We start from the raw sequence: 23,332 nt of genomic DNA on the forward strand, positions 1-23,332 counted from the left end.
ACCGGACTGATGCCCACAAAATTTCTAAAGAATATTTTTCTACGACCATTACTTATACAGGGTGACTGACGAAAAACCTTTGATGCTGTATCTTGCTTATTTTTTATCCGATTTGAATAAATGACACATCAAATGATATAATTTTTAAAACACTTCAATACCAACTGAATAAAAAAAAAATTCTTGCGTCCAGTTTTTGACAGATGAACATCAGTTTCTTTTTTTTAAATAGCACTGTACCTTTTTTTTATTCAGTATTGTAGAGATTTGTCTTCTGAATGTAAAAATGTAAAAAACTATACCCATTCATTAAACAAAAGTCAAGAAATTAAAGAGTAAATGTACCAAATTTAAAAATCAAGTGACCAAAATAAATAAGAGAGAAGCTTGTTCTAAATGCTCTAAATGACTAAATAAGCTCTGAATATTCATTTGTCAAAACAGTTTGATAATAATAATAGGCAGAATATAGCCTAAGGGAGTCCGTTTCGGCTCAGGGACGCGAGAGTCGCGGGTTCGAGTCCGACCCAGGGCGAAATAATAATTTAAAAAAAAAAAAGGCTATATTCTGTCTCGTGATTCGGAAGTCACGTTAAGCCATTGGTCCCGGTCTATTGAGTTGGTCACCATGCCCCTCATAGATTTGTAAACCAGTCCTAGACTGTGTAACAAATTTTTTTTTATAATGTTGATGTGGAAGAAAATTTCCAAAGACGATTTAGTGCTAACGTGTGGTGTGGCATTTTTGGAGATAGCATGGACTAGTGGGTCCCTTTTTTTATTGATAACAGTCTCAATCAAACAAAATATCATATTATTTATTATCAAACGAAATAAGCAACTTTCTGGATGAGATACCATTAGCAGTGTTGAATAGAGTCGTGTTTCATCAGGACGGCGCCATACCACATAATGCACGCATGAATTTTGTATTTTTAAATCATTTAAATCATTTTGGTGAACGATGAACGGGTGTTCATGGAGCTATTCGATGGCCCGCTAGATCCCCAGATTTAAATCCATTGGATTTCTTTATATTCATTCGAAACTTTCGAGACAATATTTATTTGACCCCACCAGGTACCCAAAAAGAGTTAAGAAAAAGTGCGAGTATGTCAGGAAAAACCCCGACATTTTTTACTGAATGCAAAGGTCGGTATTTCTAGAAGGGATCGACAGTGTCTGCAACAGCATTGAGGAAATTTTGAGCAACTAGAATAGATTTTGTATTGTTTACAAATTTGATTACTTGATTTTTGATTTTCAATTTTTTTCAGTTAAAATACATTTTTTATTTTTTATTTTAATGTACGAATATTCAGAAGAAGATTATAAGAACGAATAACAAAATATATAGAGTGTAATTTGGAAAAAAAAAGTTGGCTATCGTCTGTCAAAAAATAGATGTCGAAAAAAATATCGAATAGAATAATAATGAAGTGTTTTTCGAACTATTTCATTTGATGTGTCATTCATTCAAATCGGATAAAGAATAAGTAAGATACAGCGTCAAAGGTTTTTCGTCAGTCACCCTGTATGTAGATACACTTGATTTAAAAATTATAGAGTACCTACACCAAATTTTCGACAGTGTAAAATACACTTACATCTTTGTTAATGATCAATGTCAATTTTGACAAACAAAATGCCTAATATAACCAAAAATGCGAAATTGCACATTCTTTCCTTTGTACAAAAAATTGAAAGATGTGCAAATATTTCTGTAGAATCAGAAGGTAGGGGTGGTAAGTAATAAAATTTTTATTGCTAAATTCTAGAACGTATTTTGGCGATGGTAAATTTGAACCCAACATACAGTTTTAAGATAAATTTCTCTTAATAAATCGCGAATACGAAATATCCTCAGGAAGTACATAGGTACTAATATCATCCCTACAAGGCACAGTGTCATCAAGAGATTTTTGCTGAAGTTAAAATCGCCCTACCCCTTGGTATAGGTGAAGTTATGCGTTACTTAATTTCCAAACTGTATATGGTTCTCCTTACCGATATTTATTTTTGTTTTTAGTTTGAACAATTGTTATTTGGTCATTAAAATATTAAACATAAACGGTAATAATAATATGTACAGTTTGATTTCGAAGGATTAATGTAATTATGAAAACTTTTAAGGTCTAGAAGTGAACAAGTTTCAAAATACATAATGAGTTTATAATTATTTGATTTTACCAACTGTCAAATGAATTTTGCATCCCATTGCAGTGTTCATCGTAAGCTAGTATGTATTTGCAAATGTAGTATAGTTATAGCAAATAACTACAGGTAATATTGCAACCGTATTTTATCGCACAAATATTTACCTTCAGAATGATAAAATGTAATCTATTTAAGTAACCTTTTTTTTATTTGTTGTGGTAACTCAGAAATTAATCAACAATATTATCTACAACAGTACTTTTGCGTTTTCACAAATACAAATTTTACGAGATTTTTAAAAAGTGTTGGTTGTGTTAGAATATGAAATACACTGGCGGCCATTAATTTGGAAACACCGGCCTAATCTAGTTTACTGGATATTTCTAATATTTGATAGTGTAAGCGTTATGTCATGAACTCATGTCACTCATGTCATCGTTGAGCGCATTCAACAGACTGTCGCAGCCGAAATTGATATGTCAATAACATTGTAAAAGTGACAAACAATTTACAATAGAAAAATCTTGGTGTTTCCAAATTAATGGCCGCCACTGTACGTTTTTGACAATAGTGAATACATACTAGAATGACATTTGTAACTTTCTTGTAAACCCAAATTTCGTCTTTTACATCTCTTGTTTTGAAACTCTGTTTCTTTTTTTTTATCATGTATTCCCTTTTTTAATAGGTCTCATGTACTCGTACTAATTATTATAATAAAGGCTGCATATAAATCAGCATGAGCGAGGGCTCATTGATTGAGGAATCAATGCGACTTTTCAGCTGAATGTTGGTAAAAATTTTCATGTTAATTCTACTTGATAGTTTTGTTTTTGTAAAGTATCGTTTTTATCAGCGAAGAAGTGATCCTGTGATAAGGGAAAATATAAAAATTCTACTTAACCCAAAACCGGGTGTGGATTGTATTATGGATTGCTAGGATAGAGATCACTCCAGTTTTTAACCTAGGCCACCAGTAAAGTACCTCCCTTTCACTACAGCTCGGGGTCAACTCTTTGTCTTTTTCTGTTGCATGACGTAGAACGGCGCCCATCTTCGTCGAGTGGGAGGAGGCGTACGTTTCGCAGGTAAACTGTAACCGCTGCAGCAGTTGACAGTTGAAGTTCGGTGGGCTGGTGTATAAACGGTGTACACAGTATCATAAGTTTGTTACTACTACTACTACTACTACAACTAGTGCAAATAGTGTTCCACGTGATCAAGGTTTTTTTTATTTAAAATTGTGTCACTTCCAATATGGTCTTCGGGAGTACCAACAAGTTTCGGATTCGAAGGTATTTGACGAATAGTTTTCCAGATTGTGGCTTGACATTTTCAAATCGTTTCGAAATGTGCCACTGAGGATGCACTTAATAAGTGGGTTGACAATTTTGCCATGAGATTTTCTAATTTGTGACATTATTGATATATCGCTGAAAAGAAAGTTAGACACTTTTACCTGCATCATCATCACATGGAGAATGCATGCGGAGAAATATAAAAATTCTGAGTTTAAAAAAAGTGTTTGTCAACGTTTCGTTTATTGAACACTATTACTTATTTCCCTTAACATTAACAAAAAATATAAATTAAGTTATGAAGTTCTGTGCAAATATACTTTAGTAAGAAGCAAATATGATTGCGTTTTTCACGTTTTGTTAGTTGTGGAAGATGCACTAGGGTCGTCAACCTTTATGACTAAAAGTATTCATCGGTTGAAAAATCTGTTTTTCCCAACATAAATATCTTTTTTCCGACAGACGTTTCTACGATCTTTCATCTTAAACATTTTAAGTTAATGTTCATAACATTTTTAAAGATTTGAAGTTCAATACATACATATTTTAAATTTGAACTTCATTAAATGCATTAATGGCAAATGGTTATTGCAAATTTTCAAAATGTTTGCATTTTGATGTAGTTTCAAGCAATTTACGTGGTTTAACATGATGAAGACGAGCCAAAGAGTTTCGTTTTCTGTAATTGCGGTATATGTGGATATCTTCTCCACTAATCAGTCTTTTGTGTGGTATTTTTTACCAGAGATACAATATAAGCAATCAAGAATTTATACGAAAATTTGAAAGCTGCTGTGAGCAAGTGAGCAATAATCACTGTCCTGAGGAATCAACTTCATATATCTACTGTTCATTTTTAGTAAAAGAATTGTGTAAAGTATGTTACTTTGTTACTGGTGCGATGTACCAAAAATTAGATGTCATTGATATACATACTTATTAATTTATAAAGTCAAGAATGTTTATCAACCCTAAACTAATTCTAAATTCGAAATTGTTATATTCATCAAGAACTCCCAAGTGTTAACAGTTGATCTTTACAGGATTAATTTAAAACGTTCGAAGCAAGAGATGTGGCAGTAATACGGAAGTTATTACTGGTTACAAAACATGCGAATTCGCATTTCGTCAATGCAGTTTCAGCCAATTGCTGCAGTTTGCAATAATTTTGTCGTAACATCTTCGCAGTTCTGCCATCATGATCCAAGACAGAAATGACTTTGACCTCGAAGTTGATGCGTGTGCTATTATTTTGTCTGTCGTTACCGAAAATGACTGGTATTCGTCATCCTCGACGATTAACAGTTTTGTGTAACAGTTAATTCCATTCGAAGTGACAATTTTAGCGTACCCACAAATCCAAATTTACTTCTTTGTAAAAGTAAAAGAAATCGATGTTCCGTCACCGAATTGACAGATCGATTATTTGCGGCTGTTACCAGCAAATGGCAATAGCGTTCCGCAACGAGACGCTCAATTACAAACAGATCATAGTGAAAGTGCTCGTAGATGTTGCATAATAATTCGTATGATGGAGACATTTTTAAATTCGATTGCTAAGGTGATTTTGGCTTATGTGAGAAGAGCTAGCGAAGAGTAGAATAATTGTTTGGGTGTTATTGTTGCGTACATCCCACCCGTGCGCCATTAATACAATTACTTTTACGGCACCGGAGCCGCATATTAAACAGTTGTCTCTTTTAAAGACAATAATGTCATTAGTGATGTTTGCTAGCGTGTCGGAAACGTGCAAGTGCCATGGAAAGGTGAATGACTGGACGCGTTATAATTTTTTTCAGTCCAGTTCTATCAGTTACTTAAATGGAACATTGGATAAAATATGTCCTGATATAACACCGAAGTTTTCACTCACAGATACACCCTTACCTTGCATACTTATACCCAGGTGCAGGTTAGATTTTTACGATATTTCCTGTTCCTGTTCTTAACAACAAAGAATTTCGTATGGCACATAAGATACGTAGATACGAGTGTCTTGCTGAAGCGTCGACCTGTGAAGATTCATGTTTGATTATTATTAAGAGAAAGTTACTCACGCCATGATATTATTAAATAAATTACATTTGATAATTTAGGCATTATTAAAATATTAATCTATACAATACATTTGAGCTGAAGAAAATCTAAAACTACTGGCCAGAAAAATTTACTTGAACGTGAATAAACCGGGCCTTAAAATCTCCCAATCTCTCACTGGACAAAGTATACTTATATCGCGCGATCACATTAATTTTTAATCGAGTCATTCATGGATTTGAATCCGTATGTCTTTTGCAATTGATATGTCGAAAGCCGAGATCAAACCTGTGTTTCAAGCTGAGTTTATTGCAGCGTGGAGTTCAAGTAACGACATACGATTTCGGATTGATGGATAACTCGATTACAAATTAATTTGATCGTTCTTTATACAGGGTGATTCTGAAATAAGTTTGGAAAAAAAACGGTAATTGGTGATGATCAGAAGAAGTCATAGACAAAAAAAATCTCATATAAAAGTTTTTTCGTTTTCGAGATACAAATGATTGAAAATTTGGTCAAAATCGCTAGTACGCTGCTGAGGTGATTGATTACCTGATTATCTTGGTAGTTTAGCAATTGTTGCTAATCAAAGGTAAAAGGTGCCCCTCAGTCACAAACTTTAATATTTACCTATGACATTACTCCTCTCGATCATTTCCATAGAAACATTTACAAAGCAGTGTGTTTGCACCTAGGACTTTATTGTGGAGTTTATGTAACAATGGTTGCTGATGAAGTGAACAAATTCGGACACATTTTCCCTATTCATAGGCGTCGAAAATACAAGGATATAGGGTAATTTCCATCCTTTTGATTTCACCTCTAAACGTCATTTACGCAGAATTATTTTGTGTCAAGGAACTCCACATTTTTTTCCAAACTTATTTCAGAATCACCCTATATACTTACTACATATTTAAAAAAATATATTATAAATAAATGTATATTTTACAGTTGTCAAACACATTGAAAGTGATAATCCCGTTTCTTGAACATCTACAGTTATTTCTGGCAAATTTAACTCAAGCGGGATACAACAAATTTCCTGAATCGACTAATGCAGTTTTTTTTGGGGGGGCATAAAATCCTTTGGAAAATTCACGCTTGGCTATTCTTTTTCTAAACTTGGACGCGTGCGATAAAAATGTGCTTTATAAAAGTTGTTTTTAATATACACATATTAAATATGTATTTAATATGTAATTATGTAATTATGTTGGTAAGCACTGCACTATTACTTGATAGTAATATCCGTAATAGTGTATGTACTCCGGCAAAATTGCCGTGCCGCCGGGTGGAGGTGGGATAGATACGATGTTGTATTTAACGTCTCAAGAAAGACACTTTGATATTTTCAAAAACAAACAGTTATGTCCCATCTCATGTGCAGCTTCTTGAATTGATTCAAATCTGGATATCGTGAGGGCCAAGCAGTAGAACCGTTTCTACCGATCCAACGGTTGTTGTATTGCCTATTTAAATACCCTGTAATGTCCCTATGAGTATGTGGTTGAGCTCCATCTTGCATGCACCACATTTGCAGCCTGTTTTGCAGAGGATATTATCCAAATCATCTTCAATGACAGTTTGTAAGAAATTTAGAAATCCAACTTCGTTCAAGCGATTGGGTAAAATAAATAGGCCAATTGCGCCATTAAAAATATCTGACCATGCGAACGTATGGTCAGGTCAGGTCATTGAATGAACTTCAATCACTATGTTGATTATGCACAGCCCTAAAGAGATCTAGATTCTCATGTCACCGGTAGTGCAAGTTCATCCCTTTTCACAGCACCATTATTCGCAAATCGTTCTCTCTCTCACATGTTTGGGCCAAATTGCCCGTTTCAAGGATGAAATTTAAGAAGAGAAATATTTAAAAATATTACATACCATAAGGTTTTACACGCTAATTTTTCAACCTTCTGTTAACTTTTGTCCTCATGAAAATATTCAACCCAGTTTTGTAGTAAAGTTGTGGGATATCATAATGTATGATGTATGTATTGAAATAATTCCAATTTAATAACCAGAAGCAAGGAATAAGTTAGCAAAAAGACGTTTGCTTCAATTTTAAATTTTCAGTAGGCTAAAATTGCACCTGACATTTGTAATTTTGATATGTAATTGATTGTGTAATTGCTTAACGGCCTATGGAAGCCATTTGGAACATTTCATTTAATTTTTATTAATGTAAAGAACCTTGTTATAAATAATTAATCTATCATTATTAAATGTAAAATGTTAATGTTCAGACAATTTTTTGCAAATAACATTTGGTTTGTAAATTGCCTATTACAACCATTTAGGTATTACAAAATGAAGTAAATGACTAGATAATATTATTGTTTATTCTAAAAACAACGCTTGGCTTTGTAATTTTCACAAAAATAAAACGGGGTTGAAAATAGTATAATCTGTTTCAAAATCAAAAATCCACCAACACTGCATTCTTTATCGAAAATACAACCGACAACGTCGCCAACTTTTGTTTTTAGTGTGTTTGCAAGTGTCAGAAAAAAGTGGAGTTATGAAAGAAAACTGTTGACAATTGTTTAGGTCGTAATTTATCATGTTTTTTATTCTCATTTTATTATATCACTCAAAAGTTATGATACGGTAGCTACCACCTTTTTGTACATAATAATTATTTTGTGTCACGTAAATAAACTCAACAGTTCCATGTCAAATTTTGGCAGGAGGTTGGGCCAACCCAAAAAATGAAACTTATTCTAGGGATTTCTTTTTTTCTGCCAACATAATTCAACAGGTGGTGGATTTTTGATTTTGAAACAGATTATAGTTTATTTAACAAATTCGTGTGTAAATTGGGCTTTTTTTGGCATGAGTGCCAAAAAAGGCCCACTTTACACACGAACGAGTTGAATACAACGTTTTTTTATTCGAGGAGCCCGTTAAAGGCTCCAAATCGATTAAAATCTTCAAAATTAACTTGACGTTTCGTTTTGACAAGTTGTGACATTTATCAAAATCCGTTCACACAGGAGAAAATTCTCAAATTCTGACAGTGTCGAACCATTTATGTATAATGTTGCAGCTGCAATTTCCTATTAAATAGAGCTCAATCGCTTTTTTAATTAGACATTTTACGGCAAAATGTGTCGAGTTAATTTCTCCGGTGATATTATGTTTCACTCAGGCCTAATTAAGCAAGACATCATTCAGTAATCTTCCCATGTCTCAGTGTGGTTAAACAATGGTTTTTAAAAAATAAAAGTGGGTGAAACGGGAGATACACGTTTATTTTACATTGTGAATCCATCAGTACTTTTTAATTTGTGAACTGCGAAACCTCACTTACCTCAAACGTATTAAACTGTACAACAATTGACTTATAATAATAATTAGTGTGTAATAGTTTTCCCCGAGAAAACAGCCCTTTCAATTTGAATCATAAGTTGAAGTCACAAAGACTCACTAAAAATAGATGAATCGGACATCGAACGTAGATAAAATACACGTAAATACGTTTCGAGAACATAGTAGTGAACCCCTTGCTACGAGTAGACACATGGCTAGCACGTGATTAAACCACCCCGCTGCAGCTTAAAACTGCCAGGTGCAGCAAATGCGTTCCGCTTCCGTGCAGCTGCACAAATTTTTAGATTTGCGGTCTACTCCCGACACTAATTGAATTACCTACGTTAATTCAATTTTGTTAAAACTGTACAAATGTGACCGGCTCTATATAGTGTGATCACGGGATGAGTCCTGACTGAACAACATTTCATTTACTTCGAACGTAGGTAATCAGAATTTTTGATTGGGTGGTGTTAATGACTGATAATAATTGATCGTGTGTTTCGGTCGCTTCGGTGACGTAATTTAGCACTAAAATTAACCTCGATACCATTATTCGGGCGTACGGACCAGTCGAAATATTTATATTTGTAGTTGGTATTTACTAAAGATATGCGTTATTTTGATTTAAAAATCTATTTTGGTCATTTGTGATTCAGTCGTTTTCGAGTACACCGACGACCAACCAGCTAATGCTGCGATTTATGTTTTGCCGGTGATTTTGTTAACGAAGTGATAATCGAGATGAATATAACGATATGTTGTTTCAAATTTAAGATACGGCAAGTATTGTTATTTCAATTTTACTTTTGTTTCTCTAAAACACATAACTGATGCCATTCATATACTAGCTTAATTCTTGTGATGACGGAGAGGTGAGATAATCACTTGAAATTTAGAAACGTCTGGTTTTTTAATGCTCAAACACATTGTATGAATTGATAAATCGCAAATAATATGTTGTACCCTTGAACTAAATCTGTTTTGCTCGTGCTTTACATGTTCGCAACGTGAATTTTTTATGAAATAAATTTCGTTCTTGCTCATGTGAGTATAGATTGACTCTTGACAAAATTAGGGAAAAATGAAAAAAAAAAATGTTATTAGGGGGAAGTTACCTTGTGAAGGTTCGAAACAGAATTTATCGGTCGACCCCACAACCGCCAATCTTTTGTTCACGTTTGAGCCCTCCCTTTCACAAAAGTGAAAATATCGTGATTAAATCGTAAATACGCCTTCGCTAAGAAACAATGGCGATGATGGGTCATTCCGACCGATTAGAGAGAGGTTATTAAATGCGAAACATCACCCGCGCAATTAACTTCCGTGACCAGCTTTCGTCACAATTCTTTTGAATATGTAAGCGAACCACACGGTTCACGTCTATTGTGTTATGATGCACGACTTGAACAGAACTTTGTTGTACAATCTTCTTTACGAGCTTCTCCGTTCTTCGCCTGCGACAAGCGTACAATGCTGCAAAAACCGTGGTATAGGTGCGCTAACGATGTGGGCTCCGAAGTAGGTGGAAGTTAAAGATCTTTCAGTTTCGTGATCTCGGAACGAAACTAAAAAAGAGAGCCTCATCAATAAAATGTGAACTATTAATATTATTAATTAATTATAATTAGGTATAAATAATGATCTGATCTGGTGGATCAACGAGAAATAAGAAGCAAGGAATTATGTGTTAGTTGCCTACTATCAAGTGTTAAATTGTAAAATAAGGCTCATGGGAAAACTACTTGCAGTTGCACAAGAATAATATTTATGAGCGGTGCGTAAACGACTTACTATCACAAAGGTTGTAAATTTATTCTAATTATGCAAAGTGCAAACTAGTAATCCTAACGTGTAGTTAATATTAACTAAAACACAATAAATGTTAACGGAAATAAAAGCTGGAAGTATATAAATTTTCGCACGATCGTGTTTTTTCACCAGCATTGTTGATGTACGTTGCATTTACAAAACCCTGGCTGGTTTCCATAGGAACCAAATAAGGATCGGTGCGATTATGAAATATAACAGCTCGAATGCTGTTATGTTCAACCATTTAATAAGTGCTAACAAGACAACAGTTTAGTTGTATAATAAACCGCATGTTTTTTTTTTTTTGTAAAATCTGTCAAAATGGGATATTCTCTTACCTTTTTGTACATATGTACATGCAGGGCGTTTTCGAAGTTGAGGCGTTCTTTTTAACATGCCATAGTATGCGTTGTTGTAAAGAGTTTTAGCCAAAATCACCTTAATAGAATGTGTACGGCAATGAAGATAGAATAAGTTAATTTTTTTGAAATTTTTGAAACCAGTCCTGCTCAAATTTGCGCTGATTTGTTAGAAATTAGAGACGTTAATCAAAAATTCTTATGAATAATGTATAGTAGGTACCTCGTGTTAAAAGGAACGCCTCAACTTCGAAAACACCCTGTATATTCAGTCGCGCAAAAAATAGTACATATACACTGTTATTAAGCTCTTCTAACAGAATCTCGGAAAGTCAAAAGCTCCACTGTGTCTTTCAAACAAACCTCTCTTCTACATTCGGTTATATTGCCTTTACCAATCACATAGCGTAATAGACAGGCTGAAATCGAAACACATCAGAATATTAAAACCCTAGGATCTTCAGATAAGTCACGTGCATTCAGTTTTGCCCTAGACCTCCGCATGAGGGCAGAAATGCCATGTAAAGTTTAACCACAAAAAATGAGTACAAGAATAATAAGATTAAAAACAAAGTTATCGAGTGCAACACAAAAAAGGTGCAAAAAGTTCTTGGTTTTCATTCATAGTATTCTTACACGTTTTTGCGGTTCCGTGTATTTAAAGTGTTTTTGGGCTATTTCATTCATAGTGAGATTTTGTGTCTGTTTTAAAAGAGTTTTTTTGTTCGACACTGTCAGAATTTGAGAATTTTCTCCTGTATGAACGGGTTTTTATAAATCTCACAACTTGTCAAAACGAAACGTCAAGCTAATTTTAAAGATGTTAAGCGATTTGGAGCCTTTAAGGGGCTCGTCGAATAAAAAAACGTCGTTTTAAACTGGTCGACTCATGCCATAAAGAACCCAATTTACACACGAACTCGTAATATGCTATTTTGCGGCTATAATCGATTAATTAGAGCGTCCAGGACCGTCTCGTTCGAGACGGAATTAAGTTAAATTGGACTTTATGAATTTAAAATGTTTTACCTCATTTTCGATTTATTCACTTATTGAAGATACGTACTCTGGCTTACATATTATCATGCATTTCAATTTCACCCTGTACATATTATGAAAGCGTGGCTCGCGAAAGATTCAAAGTGCATTTGAAGTACATATTATTTACTTTGCTAAATAATTGTTATCTGCCAATTTAACAGTTTTTGAGAAATCTCATAAAATGTGTTATTTTAGAGGGAAACGAACTATCGTAAAAAATGACTGATATTATCGCAATAAAAATGAACAAATACATTTACCAAATATTGGGTTAAATTAACAGTGACGATTACTTTTATGGGAGTTTTTTCTGAAATGAGTGTGTCGTCTTTAAGGTGAAAACAGCCTGATATTTTCGTTATTTTTGACTATAAACACAAGTCTATTACTAAAGAGATTTGAATTTTTGCACAGTTGTAGAACTTCATGAGATGCATTTTTCACTCAACCGTTCATTGGTCCTGATTGAGGGTCTCTCATTTTCTAACAAATTTTCTACAAAATTTAGCATCGTGTCAAACTAGCTTAAGTTGGAAACCCAGCCAACTGCGATCTCGCTAATAGAGCCAATTCGAAATATTTTGCCGAAATCCGTATCCGAGTTGATCGGACATGAACATGAAGCTAACTGGACCCGACTTGGGTCGCATTTCTTAACATTACAATATGGGGAAATCCGTTTGTTACCGAATACAGAAGTGAAATTATGTTCAGATCTTTTATTTTTGTTTCCACTGTGGCACATTGATAAAGACATAAAGTTGTTAATTTCTCTACTTGATAAACGCACATCCACAAACAGAAATGTTAAGACTTTTCAATTAACAATTCAAAGAACGCATTCGAAGCACTAGACCAGATAAGTAGAATTAAAATGATAACACGCATATGTCAAATGTGATGATAAACGCTGAATTTGTGATAAATCTACGTTAGCAGTCTTTTGCCCTTGACTTTGAATGCCATCACGCAAAAAAATTCATTCTCGAACGAACAGTGAAGATTTTTACGTTTTTGAACTAACGTGTGTTCCAACACTAGATTAATAAAAATAAGCTGATCATTCTTCGACATTTGCATCAAACGATCGAGAGTAACGTTTCATTTATTACGAAACGTATAAAAGAGTTCTAAATACTTTTACCATTGTATAGGTTTTTGCTCGGGCTTCCAGGGGACTGTAATTCGTGTCGCAACGTTTCTGGCGGAAGTTCAAGTGAAAAGCATTATCATCTACTTTCTAGACAATTTTATTATGCTGATAATACGATTGAAACGTAAAGTTCTATGACAATTTGGTAGTTTGAGGTAAAAGTCACTAGTTGGCAAATAATTTTTACAGATGTAGACCACCTGCTGTTAAATTTGCGGTGTCTAACCTTTATAGTTTGCCCAACTAAATTTTCCAAATGTCAAGATTAGGTTGCACTTAATTAATCAATCACCCTTACTCCCCGCAACGTAGAAAGTTAAACGGAAACTCTGCTAACGGATACGTTAAAAAATCAGTTTCTAACTTTTTTCACTTCTTCTCCGCCTTCGATTGTATTTTTTTACATCGATGTCAGAAATTCACTAGAATCGAAAAACTGTAATTGTCATTTCCGGGGGAGGAGGCTATTCGTTCCACAGATGCACACGTGTACACATTGGATCTGGTAGTTTTCAAATAATTTAAGTCATCTATGCCACTGACGATAAATGATCGTACGATGCAGAGACTTGTAATCGATTCATTCGAACGATTATTGTGCTAAGACTGGTTTATTTTGACTTGCCTGACGACTTTCTTCTCGCTTCATAATTTACTTGGAATGCTACTTAAAGACAGATGTTGTACAGTTTGAGATAGAAATCAACCAATGGCATGATAAGAGAACAGTGGCCCCGATAGAAACATTAATTATTAAGGAACGATTGATCTCAATTATTTGGGACTCGCGTCAAGGTTAAATTTAATAAGTCATATTTGTGTGTTATGCAATAAAGTTAGTGGAGCGTATTATTATGGAGAATTCTATTAATTGCAAGAATGTACGGTCGCAGCACAAGGAGACTTAAAAAAAAACATAAAAAACTGCCGTTTTTGTACTGTAATGAAGTTGCCAATTAAAAAAAAACATTTTAATCTTGGGAAGTCAATTTTTACCTATACAGTGTGGAAACCACTTATGGAATAAATTCAGTAATTTCAAAACTAATGACATTTGTCAAAAACGCTGAAACAGGTCGATTTTTATTTCTCATGGTGCGTATTTTAAGTTGCTTCACTTGTTCATGACGTCATCCATTTTTGAGCTATAACGTCATCACCATTTTTTTTTAAATGACAACACTGACTTTTTTCTTCTTTTTCTGATAGACCTTACTACTACCTAAACGATTAATGAAAAAAAATGGTACCTTAGATAACAATTTTTTTGAGAAAATGACAAAGTTTACTTCAAAAATTTAATTTAATTTTTAATGTAAAAATTTTAATTGACCTTAAACAGAAAGAAACAAACATCTGAGGTTAACAATAAAATGTAACGCAAATGTTGAAATTACCCCCCGCCAACTTTTGGCACTGTACACCGCGCTCAATAATGTCAGGGCTGATTTGTTCCATTTCAGCGCGAATTCTCTGTCATAAATCTTCTAAATTGTTTGGTCTATTAAAGTAAACCCTCGATTTTAAAAAACCAAATTAAATTAAATTTTTGAAATAAAATTTGTTATTTTCTCAAAAAAATTGTTACGTAAGGTACCAATTTTTTTCATTCATCGTTTAGGTAGTAGGAAGGACTATCAGCGTTTTCGGCAAATGTCATTAGTTTTGAAATTACTGAATTTATTCCATAAGTAATTTCCACACTGTATAATTATAAGAACTTTTGATTATGATAATAACACATTTATATTGTTTAAGAGAAAGGGAATTAATGAAAACTTTATTTTGATTATGTTAATATGACTATTGCTCGATTTTTACCTTACCGTCGTTGTTTCAGAAGCCAGTCCAAGGCCTCATATCTGGCGTCGCGGCGCGACAAAGATCGAATAGTTCCCGATTCAGAAATCGGAAGTTATAAACGCACCATGTCTCCCAACGGTCACGACGTCAACACCGAAACGATCGCAGAGCCTGCATCTCAAAAGGAATCTATCTGGTCACTCAACCGAACCAATAAAGACTTGGTCAAAAACAACAATAACACAAACTTGTTAAGAAGATCATCAATGAACGATAAAGCTAGCAAGAAATCTCAGATGCACGATACGAGGTGTGATGAGAAAGAAGACATGAAAGTGATCCTACCCGATGTTCTGCCGATAAACGCAAAAATGCTCGGCAGTAGATCTCAACAACACAACAGACCAACGAATTTGAATCTAGTGGAAAACGCCACAAAGAAACCGTCACCCCCGACCTCCCCCGTGAAGACGCCGCCCAGAGGGTCACCGTTTGCCCCTCTGCGATCAACAAGTTTATCCAACGCACCCTTGTTAGCATCGTACATTAAACCCGTTTCACCGAATGAGTCTCCGCCTACGCCCAAGATTAAACCGTCGTTGTCGCCGACTTTGCCATTGAAACTACCACCTCTAAGAACGTCACCCGTAGTTCCGTCACCTAGCGGTAGTCCTCTACAAAACACACCTTTAAGTTCCCCAAATTCATCCTCTAAGCCGTCATCTCCAGACATCTCCCCTGCTACAGCACCCGAACATAGCGAAGAATGCCCTCAAGTCATCGAAGGTTTGCAATTGATTCAACGGACCGAAGTGGTATTGAGGGTGAACACTTCCACTACTGATGCCGCTTCGCAAACGGAAAAAGAGGAACTGCTCCCGACACCACTACCAACTAGGAGGAAGTTACAGGAAGAGATCGAGTGTGAAAAGTTGAGTGAAGATTTCGTTAATCATTTACCTACATCGGATAGATTGAAAGAACTTTTAGGTAATAGTAACGTAGAGTTTTTTTGTTTGAAAGAAACCAAAATTGTCGATTTCAGTGCCAGGTCCTGATCATAAGAAACCCACGGATTACGTTCAAGGATTGTTCAAAGTTGAAGTGACTTCGAGGCCGAGGCCTAATAATTCACCTTTTAGAAGTAGAAATAATACCCCTAGTAGTAGTCCCCCTCCCACTATTACAACTGCTGTCAGCCCCAGTACATCGTCATCTAAAATAAAGTATAAACATTCAAGTTTAATCGACGACGGATTTTATTGAATCATTTTGTATTTTCAGTTCGATAACTTCTCCGATGAGTTCCATATTAGAACCGACAAGTCCTCTATCCGGAACTTCAACTTATTTCACAATTTCAGAACCAAAAGCAAGATTTTTAACTAGGTATAGTCAAGACATGAACCAATGTCATATCGTCAAAGATACCAAAGATCTCACCATAAAAAAGGTAAAATCCTTATTGCGTCTTTTTCGAATTGATTTGTTACTGTTAAATCGTCCTTCAGGAAGAATTAGTAAATCGTCTAGACCGCAAACTGGAAGTTTTACGTTCCGAACAATTAGTCGTATCGGAAGAATGTAAAATTAATGACGATTTAGGTGATAATGTTGAGGCTCACATTCGCAGGTTAGCGCGACCGCACGAAGCGGACAAATTTCGTTTACATATCGAAGAAGTGGGTAAAATTACTAGCCTTCTTCTGGGATTATCTGGAAGATTGGCGAGAGCCGAAAACGCTTTAATGGGGATGTCCGAAGATCACCCAGAGAGAGTACGTTCCGTGACTCCCGATTTGAAAGTGAATTAACTTGTTTTTTTTTTTGTAGAGAATACTAGAGAGCAAACGGGATAAACTTCTTGAACAGTTAGAAGAGGCCAAAAAACTGAAGGAGTGCATCGACCGACGCAGCGTTAACGTCTCCAATATTCTTTACAAGTACTTAAATTCCGAAGAATACACTGACTACGACCATTTTATTAACATGAAGGCGAAACTAATAATGGATTCGAAAGAAATCGCCGACAAGATCAAGCTAGGGGAGGAGCAATTGTTAGCCTTAAAAGAAACACTAATCATCGCAGACTGACTCGCGTAATATAATATGTTGTTAAGTAATGTAGTGTAAAGTAATATGCTTTACCATTCGAGTTTTATCGAATGTGCCTAGTCCAGTGACATTTCCTTTGCTTTCTCGAAACTTCCGATCTTAACCAGACGGGGATTTTTTTTTATGTAATATACATACCTTAAGTATATTTTAAACGAAATGTGTTTAGTTTACATTAATTTAATTTGTAAAATTAGCTGTACTCGTGGTATTTCGAATATTTCTTTCGGTTCGATTCGATTTATTTGACAATACCATGTCTGTAGGGTGTACCTCGCAACATCTACTTTGAGCTTATCGGTAGATTTGGCTGCTTAAGTCCAGTTGATGTCTCTTACCATTTACAAAAATGGCCATGACGACATCATCAGAGCAGAATAGGCTGTTACATTGTGCATTTTCATATTTAGTTAAAACATATTTATATAAGTGCAAATATGGTAATCGTATGAATGAAGAAATCCCAACAATATTTGCAGCGATTTACCTCTCTGTTTTATTAATTTATTTTCAAATTTTTCTTAGTCACGTCGAAGTTAAATTAAATGCTGTGGATTTTGTGGGGTTACCTTCTTTTATAAGATATTACCTAATACATCTTCCTACCAAGTATTTAATTATGTCTTAGGTGTACAAATCAAAATTATAGCCTATCGAATTTCTTTCATTTCGTTGGAAACAATTGTATATATTATTTGTATGTATTTAAAATGAAATCGAATGTGGTGCTCTGGAAAATTTTTAATGTTTTTTTTAAATTAATTTGTTGCAATGTGATTCTTTCGTTTATATATTTTAAACTGAATCGAATGTATTTTTCTTACATATTTTTAATATATGTTTAAGTGTGTTATTTACGTGCATACATACATCAAATCTAAATAGATTATTTTAAGCTTTATGCATCGCTTGCAATAAATAACAGAATAACATTTAGTTATGCTTTGTTTTATTTATTCATTACTCTCTGCAACCTTATCTATCATTATTTATCATTTTTCTTACTTAATAGACCGACGCAAAGTTGAAAGTGAGTATGCTGAGATGATACAATACATAATCACATATATTTACACATATTGTAATATACATTATTTATTACAAACTCAATAACTTTAAAAAGCGGACTTCTGAGTGGTACTCGATGTTAATGGTGTGCTCACGTCTCTCGCGGGCCTACCCTTGTTATTGGTTTGAGCTCCATTTGTTTTTGTTTCAGGTTTCTGCACAGGTTTTCCTGGAAGCGGTGCAGGACGTACTTGCGGTTTTACTGGTGAGTTAGTATCTCTCTTGGGTCTAACTGGTGCCGGCGGCGGTGGCGGTGGTGCTCCTCCAACTGGTGGTGGTGGTGGTGGTGCTCCTCCAACTGGTGGCGGCGGTGGTGGTGCTGCGGCTCCTGGAGCTGCCGGTTTGTGTTCAACACCATAAGGTTCAGGTCTAATTTCTCCGTGAGCAGGTGGTGCACCTCTAACTTCTTCAGCTTCTCTCAGTTTTCTACTTTCAGTGGGTTTTTGTTGGGTCGGTTGGGGAGTTGGACGCTGTTGGGAATCGGTAGGCGACGGAACACCCGAAATGAAATGTGGGACGTCCCTCACTGGACGATTTCCAAATTGTCGAGGAGTTTGAGTTGTAGATAAAGAATCTTTACTCTGTTGGTCGTTTGTCGGAGAATTGCGAGCAATGCGTTTTACGTCGCTTTTGTCTTCATCTGATTCCTACAAATATAGTTGTGAAGAAATGGTACATACGACGAAACAAGATTTTACCTTTTGATTGTCTTTTTTGGACAGAACGGCGGGTAGAGGCTTGATTCCAACTGTGGTGCTTTCGGAATGGTCATCCAACGGAGCACTGTGAAGGACGGCTGCGAAAGCTACCAGAACAAATAACTGTAGCAGCTAAACAAAGAAAAATGGTGAATATTAGTGTATTGATGTTATTCATGTAGTTTACAAATGGCTTACCAGACCCATCTTGACTAACTGCAGTACTACCCCTGAATGAAGCGACTCCGTAAAGATCATCTTATATACTATTTTTGTGATGACACAAGCTCAATGTTATAAAAAAATTAGTTATTAATTGAATGCTAATAATTTTGAGTCATATAAGTACTTAAATGTTTCTGTAAATATGTTAAACCAATGGTTATACTAGATAAGGTCAAATTTGTAAATAAATATATTTTTTTAGTTTCGTTATTAAATTTGGAATATTTTCAATTATTGAAAGTATTGCAATTTTAATGAATAATTATTATTATTATTTTGACGAGATTTGAAAAAATAATGATTATATCGGATGTGTCAAAAAGGACGGACAGGCGTTTTAGTATCATAGCATAGCATAACAGACAGACCCCGATTTTGTAACAAAAATTGTTCTGCAGCTTTCAGATAAAGAAACAACTCCCAGAAAGTGAAAATGAAAATGGCAGCAACGCAATAGGTACCTAAAAACTACCGTATGTAGTTGTCATGGTTACATTTTTTTTTCTCTCAATTGTTCAAAACGCCTATTATTAGCTATTTATGCACCAAGGGCGTTACAACGATGATTACGCCCGGAGAACGATGAATCCAGCTCGAGAGCTTTAGCCCACTAAACGTGTTCTTTAAAAAAAAATTGACATCTTTGCAATTATGAATTGATGAGGGCGTTATGAATTCATTACGCCCGCTTATTCTTATAACGCCCTGTTTTATTCCCCGGTTGTTATGGACATGTTTACGTATTTCGTATCCTAGGAGGTATCATGCAATGATAAAAGTGAAAAATAAAATAACATTCACACTGGAATGAATGTCTTCCGTTAGCAAAACACATGGTGTATGTCTTTGCAGCTAAATACCGCGTTATTTTCTGCGAGTTAAATATGTAGATATTAACAATATTCATCTGCGGTAAAACTCATTTTGAAAACTGTCACAATTTAATTGACATTTACATATTTTACAAAGGTGGTTTTTTTTTCGTTGCTATGATATGTTACCAATGTTGCCGCGTTTAAAAACTGCTCCCCCACACCAAATTTCATCATATTTAACACTGACGAAGAAACAGATTTCGAACGTATTCGTGAAAGGAATTTTTGGATGTCTATTGACAGCACCTTTGAGAGTTAACACATAGAATTATGTTCCCACATCAATAACAGGATCATTTAGTTTTACAGGTAGTAACTTCCAAAAGCTCTTGCGCGTTAATGAAAGGCCGAAAGTAAAAAAAAAATTTCTTCATGTTCCATGATTACCCTAAATCAGGGGCGACTGGTGTGTAAGTGCTGCAGAGCTGCATACTTCCCAAAAATTTTGTTATACATTCTAATTTTAATTTTAAAAAATTGAAAATAGTTGCTATGCTCCATTGTGACGTGGGAGACGAGTTCCATTAAGTCAAATAATTTTTGTGGTCGGTTACGCAGCTGGGCGGCTTTTATTTCATTGGGCCACTGGAGCTTAACTGTGCACCTCTTCGCAGTTCTTTCCAACCGCAAACGCGTCTACAATTCATTAGTAGGATTGAACGAGAAACTGAGCTACAAAGGCATCAGTTCATGGAGTAATTTCGCTCGTTATAAAAGTATTATTATACAGGGTGTTGGGGAATGCTCTTCGGTTAATCAATACTTTACTCTAAACAAATTAATAAATTTGCAGAACACCCGCTTTATTTCACCACGAGCCGCGCTTGCCCTAAGTTGTATACCTTCTTTGGTGTCCGTCCTTTTTGACACACCCGATATAAATAAAATGGAAAACTCCAAGTGTCATTAGAAAATTCTCGAGCTGAGTGCCAGGATAATGATAACAGGAAGAACAGTTAATAAAAATTAAGTTCGATCAAGGCTAATGCAGTGTTAATTTTTTTGATGCAATTGAGGCAGTTTATTCATTATTTTCAGTGATACCAACAACTGAGAATAGTTTTAAACTTCGTCCAGTGAGAGATTGGGAGATTTAATATTTTATCTAATCCCGTGGGATAAATGACACTTATCCCACTCATTTGAGTGGAATAAGGAACTTCATTACCGGACGCATTTCATTACTCCACTCAGTGGAATAAGTAAGTCATTATTCCACTGAGTGGTGTAATGAAACTGGCGGAAATAAATAAGATTTACCTTTTTTTTTAATTCGGGGCGGTCTTAATAAATTAGAGCATAATTTCGGGGCAAAAATAGGATATATGTATGTATTACAAATTTTACGAGCGCTAGGTAGGTACTACTTTCTCTACGTAGAATTTAGTGATTTTTATGTCAACCAATCTCTCGCTGGACAAACTATACTCGTAATTACCTTATACTAGAATTAAAATGAACAAAAATTAAGGGGTGTCGTTGCCTGTGTACCGCTCAAATTCTGTAGTAACTTATTTGTTTGTTGCGTTAAATTTACCATTTTAATAATAATTAGTATTAATCTATGTACCTACTTTAATTAACGTACAACTTTTAAGTTAGACTTTTAACACCAATTTAACCAACAATAAAATTAGGCAATACAACGAAAATAACCTAGACAAATATTGGGATTTTCAAGGCTATGAATCATAACACACTTACCCAGATAATATATTTATTTGCTCGATTTGTTAACTTAATTATACCAAAAAAGTATGTACTCTAGGCTAAGCACGTAACGTTTGAGTTTTGTTTGATTTAGTAATTTCACTGGTCCGTGCGAAAAAGTTTTTGGTCAGACCGTATTAGCAGGTAGGCTCTTCAGTCGAACAAAAATCTGCGTTTTCAACTTTTTTTTTATTTTTAACTTCAATTCTATTTATAATACATTTTGATTTAGGCAAAAGCCAATATATCTTACATTGTGTTTGTGTGATTAGATTTGTACTTATGTAAATAATTACATGATATAAATAAAGAGTGTAGATATTGAGGAAAGCCATTAAGCTCCTAACATCTTCTTAACAGTGTAGCCAGGTATAGAATAAAAGAATAACAAGATTATTATTGCTAAGCCAATGATTATGAAAAGTTTCAAAATAGTCCATTTGTAATTGTGCCAAACAATATAACGTATTGATTTTAAAGGATTCATGAACCACATGAATGACGAATCCGGTCGACTGCAAAAAAGACAGAAAAAGTAGTTTTCCCTTTAGTCGTATGCTTGATAACTCACTTCGGTTTCTCTAGCGGATCCGGCTCGCCTCTTCCCAGACCCACCGGATTTTTGTCCGCTTCCTCTTTCGACAATAAATGTATTTCCGCTTCAACTTTCCCAGTCAATTCCATTTCTTCGTTGTCTTTTTTGATGAAGAAAGGCCACCACCCTTTCACCCTCTTCTGTTTGAAAATATTTACAACCGGAACCGAACCGTCCGTTTTCAACATGTCTAATGTACACAGTTTGGAAGATTTTGCACCACGAGGAAAACGATTCAAATCGAGAGTTATAGCTCCTGAAATATATTTTTTTTCAGTTTCTGACTGGTTTTTAGAGATTTTTAACAATTTAACCTAAGAAGTCGTCCGCCGAAAAGTGATCTGCGTCCCAAACTTGCAGTTCAAGTCGCGCTGGAATTTTGCATTCCGTTTCGTCCCACGAAAACAGCGATTCCTTTCTCGAAATGACAATTTTTTGTTCGGCAACCATATAATCGAAAGGAAAAATAAATCTCCAGTTAAAGTTGCCCTCTCCTGTTAAAGACCGGTAATGTATGTCTGTACATTGACAATCCTCCGGACCCTTGAGCCACCCTTTCACGTAAATATCCGACATTTTCTCTCCAGTAAAGAACGCGTCATCTTCCAAAACAACATCGTCTGTGTTCCATATGATGACTCTTAGCTCATAACTCTTCGGCTTCCTGGGAGAAATGTCCAACGGTGGACCCGGTAACGGCATGTCCATTGGGAACATGTCCACCCACATTTCAAGTTTGCCCTGTTCTATGCCAGGTTTGTCAGGATTGTAGAGAGGTCTAGTTTCGACGTGTTCTGGCACCAAGGGACAACCAATTTTGGGAAATTCGTGCCACCGATGCAGAACGGCTAAAGCCATGTGTTCTTCGGACTCTCGAGTTTTGTAAAAGTCTATATCTTCGCACTGAAGTGTGAATATTTGACGACCGATTTTCACTTGACCGTCGGAGTAAATGGGAGATTCAACTTTGGCGTCCTTGCAGAGTTTCGCCAGAATTTGGGTCGGTTTCATGGCGTCCTTCCAAGCATTATAACCTTGTCTAAGATTTAAAAAAAAATGTAT

The 23,332-nt window shown here is 35.2% G+C and overlaps 3 protein-coding genes across 3 annotated transcripts in view; 1 reads left to right on the plus strand and 2 right to left on the minus strand.

Annotated features, from left to right (window-relative positions):
* The window catches only part of Shrm (Shroom), a 71,832-nt gene extending 53,797 nt beyond the window's left edge, over nucleotides 1-18,035 (plus strand). Inside the window, exons 5-9 of the mRNA XM_069052026.1 lie at nucleotides 15,022-15,974; nucleotides 16,030-16,210; nucleotides 16,269-16,437; nucleotides 16,496-16,762; nucleotides 16,818-18,035. Coding sequence (XP_068908127.1) covers nucleotides 15,022-15,974; nucleotides 16,030-16,210; nucleotides 16,269-16,437; nucleotides 16,496-16,762; nucleotides 16,818-17,078 — 1,831 coding nt within the window. The 3' untranslated portion in view covers nucleotides 17,079-18,035. The remainder of the gene's footprint in view (nucleotides 1-15,021; nucleotides 15,975-16,029; nucleotides 16,211-16,268; nucleotides 16,438-16,495; nucleotides 16,763-16,817) is intronic.
* Nucleotides 18,036-18,144: 109 nt separating this feature from the next.
* LOC138134491 (actin nucleation-promoting factor WAS-like) lies at nucleotides 18,145-19,218 on the minus strand. The gene is made up of 3 exons (XM_069053184.1): nucleotides 19,064-19,218; nucleotides 18,866-18,997; nucleotides 18,145-18,814 (listed from the first exon to the last, which is right to left on the minus strand). The coding sequence occupies exons 1-3, from the start codon at nucleotides 19,121-19,123 to the stop codon at nucleotides 18,215-18,217; spliced, it is 792 nt and encodes a 263-aa protein (XP_068909285.1). The 5' UTR covers nucleotides 19,124-19,218; the 3' UTR covers nucleotides 18,145-18,214.
* A 2,627-nt stretch (nucleotides 19,219-21,845) lies between these two features.
* The window catches only part of LOC138132910 (otoferlin-like), a 28,329-nt gene continuing 26,842 nt past the window's right edge, over nucleotides 21,846-23,332 (minus strand). The window contains exons 20-22 of the mRNA XM_069050988.1: nucleotides 22,585-23,309; nucleotides 22,247-22,526; nucleotides 21,846-22,190 (exon numbers count right to left, since the gene is read on the minus strand). Coding sequence (XP_068907089.1) covers nucleotides 22,010-22,190; nucleotides 22,247-22,526; nucleotides 22,585-23,309 — 1,186 coding nt within the window. The 3' untranslated portion in view covers nucleotides 21,846-22,009. The remainder of the gene's footprint in view (nucleotides 22,191-22,246; nucleotides 22,527-22,584; nucleotides 23,310-23,332) is intronic.

The sequence above is a fragment of the Tenebrio molitor genome, chromosome 1 (assembly GCF_963966145.1).
Source record: "Tenebrio molitor chromosome 1, icTenMoli1.1, whole genome shotgun sequence".
Taxonomy (NCBI): Eukaryota; Metazoa; Arthropoda; class Insecta; order Coleoptera; family Tenebrionidae; genus Tenebrio; species Tenebrio molitor.